The sequence below is a fragment of the Vitis riparia genome, chromosome 4 (genome assembly GCF_004353265.1).
Source record: "Vitis riparia cultivar Riparia Gloire de Montpellier isolate 1030 chromosome 4, EGFV_Vit.rip_1.0, whole genome shotgun sequence".
NCBI classification, from domain to species: Eukaryota; Viridiplantae; Streptophyta; class Magnoliopsida; order Vitales; family Vitaceae; genus Vitis; species Vitis riparia.
Window position 1 is genome coordinate 24,487,070 of NC_048434.1, and position 8,858 is coordinate 24,495,927.

General features: G+C 39.7%; 1 protein-coding gene across 1 annotated transcript; it reads left to right on the top strand.

Annotated features, from left to right (window-relative positions):
• The first annotated feature begins 3,470 nt into the window (after positions 1–3,470).
• On the top strand, positions 3,471–4,028 carry LOC117913358. Its single transcript, XM_034828300.1, has one exon. It carries the CDS (start codon positions 3,471–3,473, stop codon positions 4,026–4,028), a length of 558 nt encoding a protein of 185 aa, XP_034684191.1.
• The last annotated feature ends 4,830 nt before the right edge of the window (positions 4,029–8,858 follow it).

The following is an 8,858-nucleotide window of genomic DNA, read 5'->3' on the forward strand; positions in this document are numbered from 1 at the left end:
GAATATCTTATTTTTAATTTCAAATTTCAAAAAGTTAAAATGATATATTCAATATTTCTTATCAAGTCACATTTAATATTATCTTATATTTTTTTTTTACTCAAATCACATTTAATATTTATTGTATCAAGTCACGTTCAATATTTCTTATCAAATGATCTCTAAATCATTATTACATGATATTAGCCATAACGTGATTATAGCACTAAAAAGATATCACCAATTAGGGGATATCACTTGTGCGATCGGATCCTATCTTTATCTCATCACTTTATGACTTATATGTGACTTTCTATATATATATATATATATTCGAAGGAAAATGCAGATTAGAAGAAACGCAACCAAAGCTTCTAAGAAGGTGACATGGTGATGGTGTACCTACGCAGGGAAAGATTTCCTACCACCTCTTCTTCCTAGCTAAGCAAAAGAAAAATAGGACCGTACAAAATCATCAAAAGAATGGGTGAGAGAGAGCGAGAGAGAAAGCGAGAGAGAGAGTGAGCGCGGCAGCGAGTGAGCTCGTGAGGAAGGAAAAAGGCGAGATTACGCCGACAAAGGAGATGAAGATAAGGAGGGGTCTCGAAGAAGGCGAAGGGGGAGCAGGTTCGCAGTTGAATCCAAGGTGTTTGAGCTGGAGCTTTTAGAGAGAAGAGGAAAACCCCAAATATTTATAGAGGAAAGCAAAGGGGGAGTCTCGTCTTGGGTCAGAATGGGAATGGAGAGTTTAGGGTTCCTGATGGAGGGCCTAAACCACTGTATAAGGGATGAGAAGGAAGACAGATGGGTGACGGAATGGAAGGAACAGGGGAGATCCTTCTTTCAGCTGCGAAGTGTAAATAAAGCGGGATGCTTCCTCCGACTAGGGGTAATGGATTTGGAGCGGAAACAATACTGTATCTTCATCCCAAATGGTAGAGGAGAAAAAAAGGGATGGGCTGCAATGGTGGAAAATCTACAGATTCTGAGTAGGTCAATCGATAGAAAGAACAATATGCAAGAAGAAAAGGTAGGTGGAAACATGGATCTGAAGAGAACGTTCGCGGAAGTGGTGAAGAGACCGATCTGTAGAGTTATAAATTCAGTTTAGGTGAAGGTATGGAAGGAGGAAATCCAAAGAAATCTGGAAAAATTGGAGTATTGTGTTGTCGGGAGTTGGAACCCTAGGTCTGGAGATAAAGAAGATTTGGAAAAATTTGGGAGATTTCTGGCGAGCTCTTGGGGATTGAAAGGAAGCCTAGGGCTGGCAAAATTGGAGAGAAGCAGAATCTTGTTGGAATTTGAATATTTGGAAGAAGCTCAACGGGTTTCCCTATCAGGTGAAAAAATGATGGGAGAAATAAGGCTGAGGTTCGAGAAATGGAGCCCATGGAGTGGATGCAGGGAGGAAGAGGAAGAAAGTAACGAGGTTTGGGTTAGAATCTTTGGACTACCAGTGTCGTTGTGGAACCCGACTGTGTTGAGAAGGGTGGGGGATGAATGTGGTGGTTTCATTAACATCGATTCGAAGACGGAGAAGCTGGAAGAGCTCCAATGGGCTAGGATTCTGGTTAGGACGGATGACGGAGACAAACCGAGTACGCTGGAGATTGGGATCGAGGAGGAAGTTTTCACCCTCGCCCTCTGGTGGGAGTTCAGGCCGTCAGTCAAGAAGATTAGGGTTGATAGCCGAAGATGGGGGGAGGTCAGGGATGACAACACTTCACGCTCCGGCTCGCGTGTGGAGGTGGAATCGGCCATTGAAAAGACCGAGGCGCTATTATCGTCAGATGAGGGGACAGAGAGATAGAAAAGGGTTATGGGCTGGGAAGGGATTGTTGACCGGGCCCAACAATCAACGCCCATGGGTTATGAGGGAAGGGTCTGTGGGCCGAAACATTAGGGCCTAAAGCTAAAGGGAGTGATGGAAGAGGGGGCGGGGATAGAGGCTGGGCCGTCCAAGAGCTGGGCTTTTGACGGGGAAGGTTGTTTGATGAATGAGGCCAGTTCAATTCAGCCCACGACTCAAGAGTCATTCTTTGAACGACCCGAGGTGTTGATAAATTCAAATAAGAGGCTAGGCTGGCAGGAGAGTTACTTGGGCTGGAAAGGAAAAGTAGATCAGGCCCAGGAGTCAATGATAAGGGGGGTAGAGAAGAGCCCATGTGGGCTAAATGCAGTGAGGGGCCCGAGATTAAAGGAAATGATGACCATTCCTGATGGACCAGAGACTTGCCAGCCCAAAAGATGGGCTCATGTTGGGAGAGGCCCAGTGGCTGAGTTGGAAGAGGCCAGATCAAGTCAGTTCATGGCCCAAAACAAAGGTAAAAGACCCCTGGAGAAAGGAAGTCTTCTGGACTGCAGATTTGCTAGCAATAGGAGCTCTTTAGAGGGAGAGCACCTAGTCATATGGGAGTCAGAGGAAGCAAGGAAGACAAGGGAGAAAGCCATACTTTCAGCAACAGACAAGGCGCTGGCAGAGGAAGCCATGAGGTATGATTCTGGTCTAAGGATAGAGAGGGAAAGGGGCTATGGGTCTTCTCATCTCATCTTGTATTCTTTTGATCGGACTCCGGTAGGGGAGCCTTTCGATTACTCTGGGGTGCTAAAGGAAAGTAATGAAGTTGGTCCCAGAATGGATGACAATGGATGCTGGGACTTGGTAGAATTCAATAAGAACCCCAATTTGGCTAGGGGGGTGGAGTGGAATTCAGAGAGGACAAAACTTCAAGAAGTCAGAACTGAGAAAGAGGATAGATGGGAAGAAAGCAGCTTGGCCAAGTTCAGTCATTTTTTGGGTTTTTCGACAAAAGGGTTGGAAAAGGAAATTTTGAACTTCTTGATCAAAATAAGAAAGAGACGGGAGAGAATTCACAGCAAAGAATTGATGGAGAAGTCAAAATTTGAAAGGGAATTGAAGAGACTGGAGTGCTCAGTTAATTATGAGAAAGGGTGTAAGCAAAAAATTCTTTCACAGGGCAAAGGGGATCACCTTGTAGTAGATTAATGAAGCTAAAACTGTTAAGTTGGAATGTGAGGGGGGCAAATGATAGGTCCAAGAGGAAAATTATCAAGACATTTATAAGGAATCAAAAAGTTGACTTACTGTGTATTCAGGAGACAAAAATTCAGCCAATGTCGGAGAGGGTGGTGAGAAGTTTAGGCTCGGGAAGATTCTTAGATTGGAGGGCTTTGGATGCGGATGGGGCGACGGGAGGACTGTTGATTTGCTGGGATAAAAGGTCGCTGGAAATTGTGGATTGGGAGGAGGGACAGTACTCCATTTCGTGTATATTCAAGAATGTGGAAAACGGGGTTGTTTGGGTGTTTACGGGAGTCTATGACCCATTCACCAAAGAGGAAAGAGAATGCCTGTGGGAAGAGCTTGGGGCTGTAAGAGGAATCTGGGACGAGCCTTGGTGCCTAGGGGTGACTTTAATAGTACCCTCTTTCAAAGAGAAAGAAGCCGCCAAAGGAGAATAACCCCGACCATGAGGAGGTTTGCTCATATTATTGATGATTTAGGGCTGGTAGATCTCCCGTTGCAAGGGGGAGTGTTCACTTGGAGCGGGGGCCTGAATAACCAGTCCTGGGCAAGATTGGACAGGTTCTTGGTGTCTCCTAGCTGGCTAGATCAGTTCAGTGGGGTGATTCAAAGAAGGCTGTCTCGTCCTGTTTCGGACCACTTTCCCATTTTGCTAGAAGGAGGCGGGCTTAGGAGAGGTCTATCTCCCTTCAGGTTCGAAAATATGTGGTTAAAAGTGGAGGGTTTTCTAGACCTAATCCGGAATTGGTGGGGGGAAATTGAGGTCAGAGGCACTGCTAGCTATAGATTGGCAACAAAGATGAAGGAGCTCAAACAGAAACTGAAAGCTTGGAATAGAGAGGTCTTTGGAAATCTGGAAGGTAACAAAAGTGCAGCTCTGCAGCAAGTGGATTATTGGGATCGTGTGGAAAGCGAAAGAAGATTGTCTTTGGAAGAGACAAAATTAAAAAAGGAAGTAAAGGAAAGCTATAAAAAATGGGTCATTTTGGAAGAAAGTCATTGAAGACAACTCTCAAGGGAGGTATGAGTTAAGGAAGGGGATAAAAATACGGGATTTTTTCATCGGATGGCGAATGCCCATCGTAACAACAACTCTTTGGACAGAATTAAAATTGATGGGGTTTGGCTGGAAGAGGAACATGAGGTAAGGGAGGGGATTGCAAATGCTTATCAACAGAGGCTCTCGGAAGACTTGGGGTGGAAGGCGGATATTGAGAGAATCCAATTAGATCAAATTAGCCAGCAAAAAGCAGAGAGTCTTGAGATTCCGTTCTCTGAAAATGAGATTCATTTAGCTTTAATGGAGATGAGTGGGGATAAAGCCCCTGGGCCGGATGGCTTTACTATGACGTTTTGGCAAAGTTGTTGGGATTTTGTGAAAGGGGAGATCTTGGAGATGTTTAAGGAGTTTCATGAGCAAAACTTCTTTCTCAAAAGCCTCAATAACACTTTCCTGGTTCTGATTCCTAAGAAAGGGGGAGCGGCTGATTTGGGAGATTTCAGACCCATTAGTCTCCTGGGGGGCCTATACAAATTGATGGCTAAAGTGTTAGCTAATAGACTCAAGAGAGTGTTAAACAAAGTGGTAGCCCCAACTTAGAATGCATTTGTGATAGGAAGACAAATCCTTGATGCTTCTTTAATTGCGAATGAGGTGATAGACTCATGGCAGAAAATAAAAGAGAAAGGGCTCATTTGTAAGTTGGATATTGAGAAAGCATAGACAGCATCAATTGGCAGTTCTTGTTGAAGACTCTACACAAAATGGGATTTGGCTCAAAGTGGTTGGGGTGGATGTGGAGTTGTATATCTTCAGCCAAGTTTTCAGTTCTAGTTAATGGGGTTCCAGCTGGATTCTTCTCGAGTTCTAAAGGGCTTCGTCAAGGGGATCCATTATCTCCTTACCTCTTCGTCTTGGGAATGGAAGTGCTAGATGCCCTAATTAGGAGGGCGGTTGCGGGGGGCTACCTTCCAGGTTGCAGTATTCAGGGTGATAGGAGACACAATCTAAAAATCTCCCATCTCTTCTTTGCTGATGATACAATCGTGTTCTGTGAGGCTAACAAACAGCACCTAACACATTTGAGCTGGATTCTTTTGTGGTTTGAAACAGTTTCAGGCTTAAGGATTAACTTAGATAAAAGTGAAATTATCCCAGTTGGAGTGGTGGAGGAGATGGCAGTGGAATTAGGATGTAGGGTGGGCTCTCTACCTTCTCATTACTTGGGCTTGCCATTAGGGGCTCCTAATAAAGCCACCTCAGTTTGGGATGGGGTGGAAGAGAAAGTGAGGAGGAGACTAGCGCGGTGGAAACGACAATATATCTCAAAAGGGGGAAGAATCACTCTCATAAGAAGCGCTTTGGCTAGCATGCCAATCTATCACATGTCTTTGTTCCGAATGCCTAAGTCAGTGGCTAGGAGATTAGATAAAGTTCAAAGAGATTTCCTTTGGGGAGTGGGAAGTGTGGAAAGGAAAGCTCGTTTAATAAAATGGGAGGCGATTTGTGAGGATAAGAGCAAGGGAGGACTAGGCTTAAGGAAGCTAGTGCTCTTGAACAAAACTTTGCTTGGTAAATGGATCTGGAGATTTGCTTATGATAAAGATGATCTTTGGAAGCAAATGATAACAGCGAAATATGGGCAAGAGGGTCATGGTTGGAGAGCAAAGAGGGCTTATGGGGCTTTTGGCGTGGGGTGTGGAAGGAAATATGGAAGGAAACTGATTGGTGCTGGGATAACATGGGGTTCATAGCTGGCAAGGGAAGCAAAATCAATTTTTGGACTGATGTGTGGTGTAAGGGTACAAGGCTGTCCCAAAACTTCCCCCATCTATTTGCTATGGCTGCTCATAAGAATGCGACGGTGGAGGAGATGTGGGATCAGAATTTTGGTCAAGGAGGGTGGAATTTAAGATTTTTGAGGGACTTTAATGATTAGGAAATGGATATGATAGGGAACTTGTTGCATGTTCTGAGGGATTACAAGCCTTCTATGGAGGAAGATTCAGTCTGTTGGAAGGGAGGAAGGAATGACAAATTTAGGGTCAAAGAAGCCTATAGACTGGTGGCTAGACCCAATGATTTTGTTTTTCCTTCTAGATGCATTTGGGTGGATTCAGTCCCAACCAAGGTTGCATTCTATGCTTGGGAGGCTACATGGGGGAGGGTGCTCACGCTTGATAGACTTCAGAAAAGAGGATGACAACTTCCTAATTGTTGTTTTCTATGTGGTTGTGAAGAAGAAACTGTAAATTATATTCTTATTCATTGTATAGTGGTTAGAGTTCTGTGGGATATTGTTCTTGGGTTATCAGGTGTGCAGTGGGTCTTTCCAGAAACTGTAAAGGAGGTCTTAACTAGCTGGAGGAACCCTTTTGTGAGAAAGAAAAGGAAAAAGATATGGAAATCCATTCCGTTGTGTATTTTTTGGAGGGTTTGGAAGGAAAGAAATAGGCTAGCTTTTAGGGGGGGAGTGTTAGATATCCAAAAGCTTAAGAATTCTTTTGTTTGTAGTTTGTGGAGCTGGGCTAGATTGTATATTGGTGAGAAGTGTGTGTCCCTTATAGGGTTTTTGGAATGGTTGGCGTCCAACTAAGGGGTGGTGAGCCTTGTTGTTTTTTTTTTTTTGGCTTTGAGAGGGGGTTGTTGCTTTGTATACCTCCTGTATACTTGTAACTTTTCGCCTCTCCATTAATATATCTTGCTTTACTTATAAAATATATATATATATATATATATTCATGATTTTCATTTTTTGTCTCATTGTACATATTGTGAATGATTCATATTTTATTATGTATTTTTAAATGATTTATATTGAAAATTTTAAATGATATTTAACATAAATTATAGTTCCAATAAAAGTGAAATGAAAAACTCTTATATTAAAGAAAAATCAAATATATTGAAAATTGTTTAGAAACCTCCACGTACACTTTCAAATTTGTTACAAATAAAGAAGAATAAAGTTGAGAAAACATGGGGCAAAATTTTAAATTTATTTTTTGTTTTATTTTCTTTCCATTGTTATTAATATTTTTGATATTGGTACTTTTTCTTTAATTTTCTAATAGCCAAATAGAATTAACCAAGAAGATCAAGGAATGAGAGGGTTGATTTTTTGTTTACTCTAAGGAAAAATCTATATCTTAAAATATTACAAATGGTAGAGTTTATTTTCTCTCGGGTTCCAACCAAAATAAGGATATGAAATTATTGAATTATAGAACAACCATTTAGCAAAATGTCTAAGATAAGATATAGGAAAATTTTAATATTACCCATTATATTTTAAAATAAAATACGAGCAAAAATTAAAAGCGCACACACTATATATTTGAGGTGTGATGATACTTTATACATTTGTTATATTTGGACACCTTTTATATATTCAATTGGAGTATCATTTTCAATATTTATAGAATTTTGATTTTGATCCTCTTTTAAAGTACGGTGTTACATTCGATCATTGAATGAAATGAGAGTAAAATACAAAGAAATGAGATTATATAACAAAATGACAAAATAATGAAACAAGATTTGTGTATTTAATTAATACTACCACCTCATTGATAGAGTCTTTTTAATATTTTTTGACACTATGACATATTTCTTTTCCGATTGGATGTGTATGTTTTTATTCATGTTTTCAAGTAACTTACTCATATTTTTAGTTAACAAATATATTCGACAAAACTTTCTACATAAAAAAAAGGTATTATGGTCGATCCATAGAATGATTAGCAAGGCTCTACACATCATTTCACGTGAATCGTAATGGGAACATGGAGAGGGTTAGAGTAAAAGTAGGACGCCAACTAGTCTTGGGAGGGTGGCTGAGATGCGGTCTCATGCATGCATCGCTGTCTGCCTGTCTGGTGATGTGAATCTGTGATCAGGTCCCCTGCACCTTCACAATGCTCATTAGGTTTAATGCTACTTCGGGCATCTACTCCTCATCTACCCCATCAAATTAATCACTAAGTACTAGCAAGTCATTAATGTTGGTGTAATGTGATCCGTCAAAATAAATATAAATATATATTAGGGTTTGAGGATGGAAAATCAAATGAAACTAATCAATGAGAAAACTTTAAGTTATTAAAGTAGTATGTGCAATAAAATATTTTTGGTTATGATTCCGATGATTGAATATGTTTGATGAGATTTAAGAAGTTAAATGGTATTGGTGTAAATGAATTAAATCAAATTATAAGATACAAGCAACTGATGGTATGACATAATAATGAAACCTAGGTGACATTATCCTATTGGTATGCAATTTTTTATAGGTATAAAAAAACATATTTATATATTATAATATGATACTAATAATAAAACTTCAAAATATAGAGTTGACATTACTTGACTGGCATGTATTTTTTATAAGTATAAAACAAAACACATTTTTATATTATAGTCACATCCAAAAAAATACGCAAAATTGAAAAGAGGTAATTTTGAAGTACATATAATTATAAGAAGAAGAAATTAAAATAAAATCATTTGGAAATAAATTTAAAAAATCTATTTAATTATGATCATCTTTATACAGTATCCTAAAGATAGAAAATTGTTTGGTAGCTAGGTGCGCCTACAATTCTTGAACTTTTATCGCTCATGATGTAATGAAAGAATGACATTCTAATCTTTAACTTTGTATATAAAATAAGATAATAAAAGAGACTAAAAAATTAAATTTTAAGTGGGATGAACTTCAAGATAAAGTGTTTAAGAAAGACCTTTAAAAAAAAATAAAAAGAAAAAGAAAATCTTTGATAATATTGTTTATTTGGACCCAAATAAATTTACAAAATGTAAATAACTATGACA

Bases quoted from the DNA above. Each gene is read 5' to 3' on its own strand.
- LOC117913358 (XM_034828300.1), top strand. From the start codon at position 3,471: ATGAGGAGGTTTGCTCATATTATTGATGATTTAGGGCTGGTAGATCTC.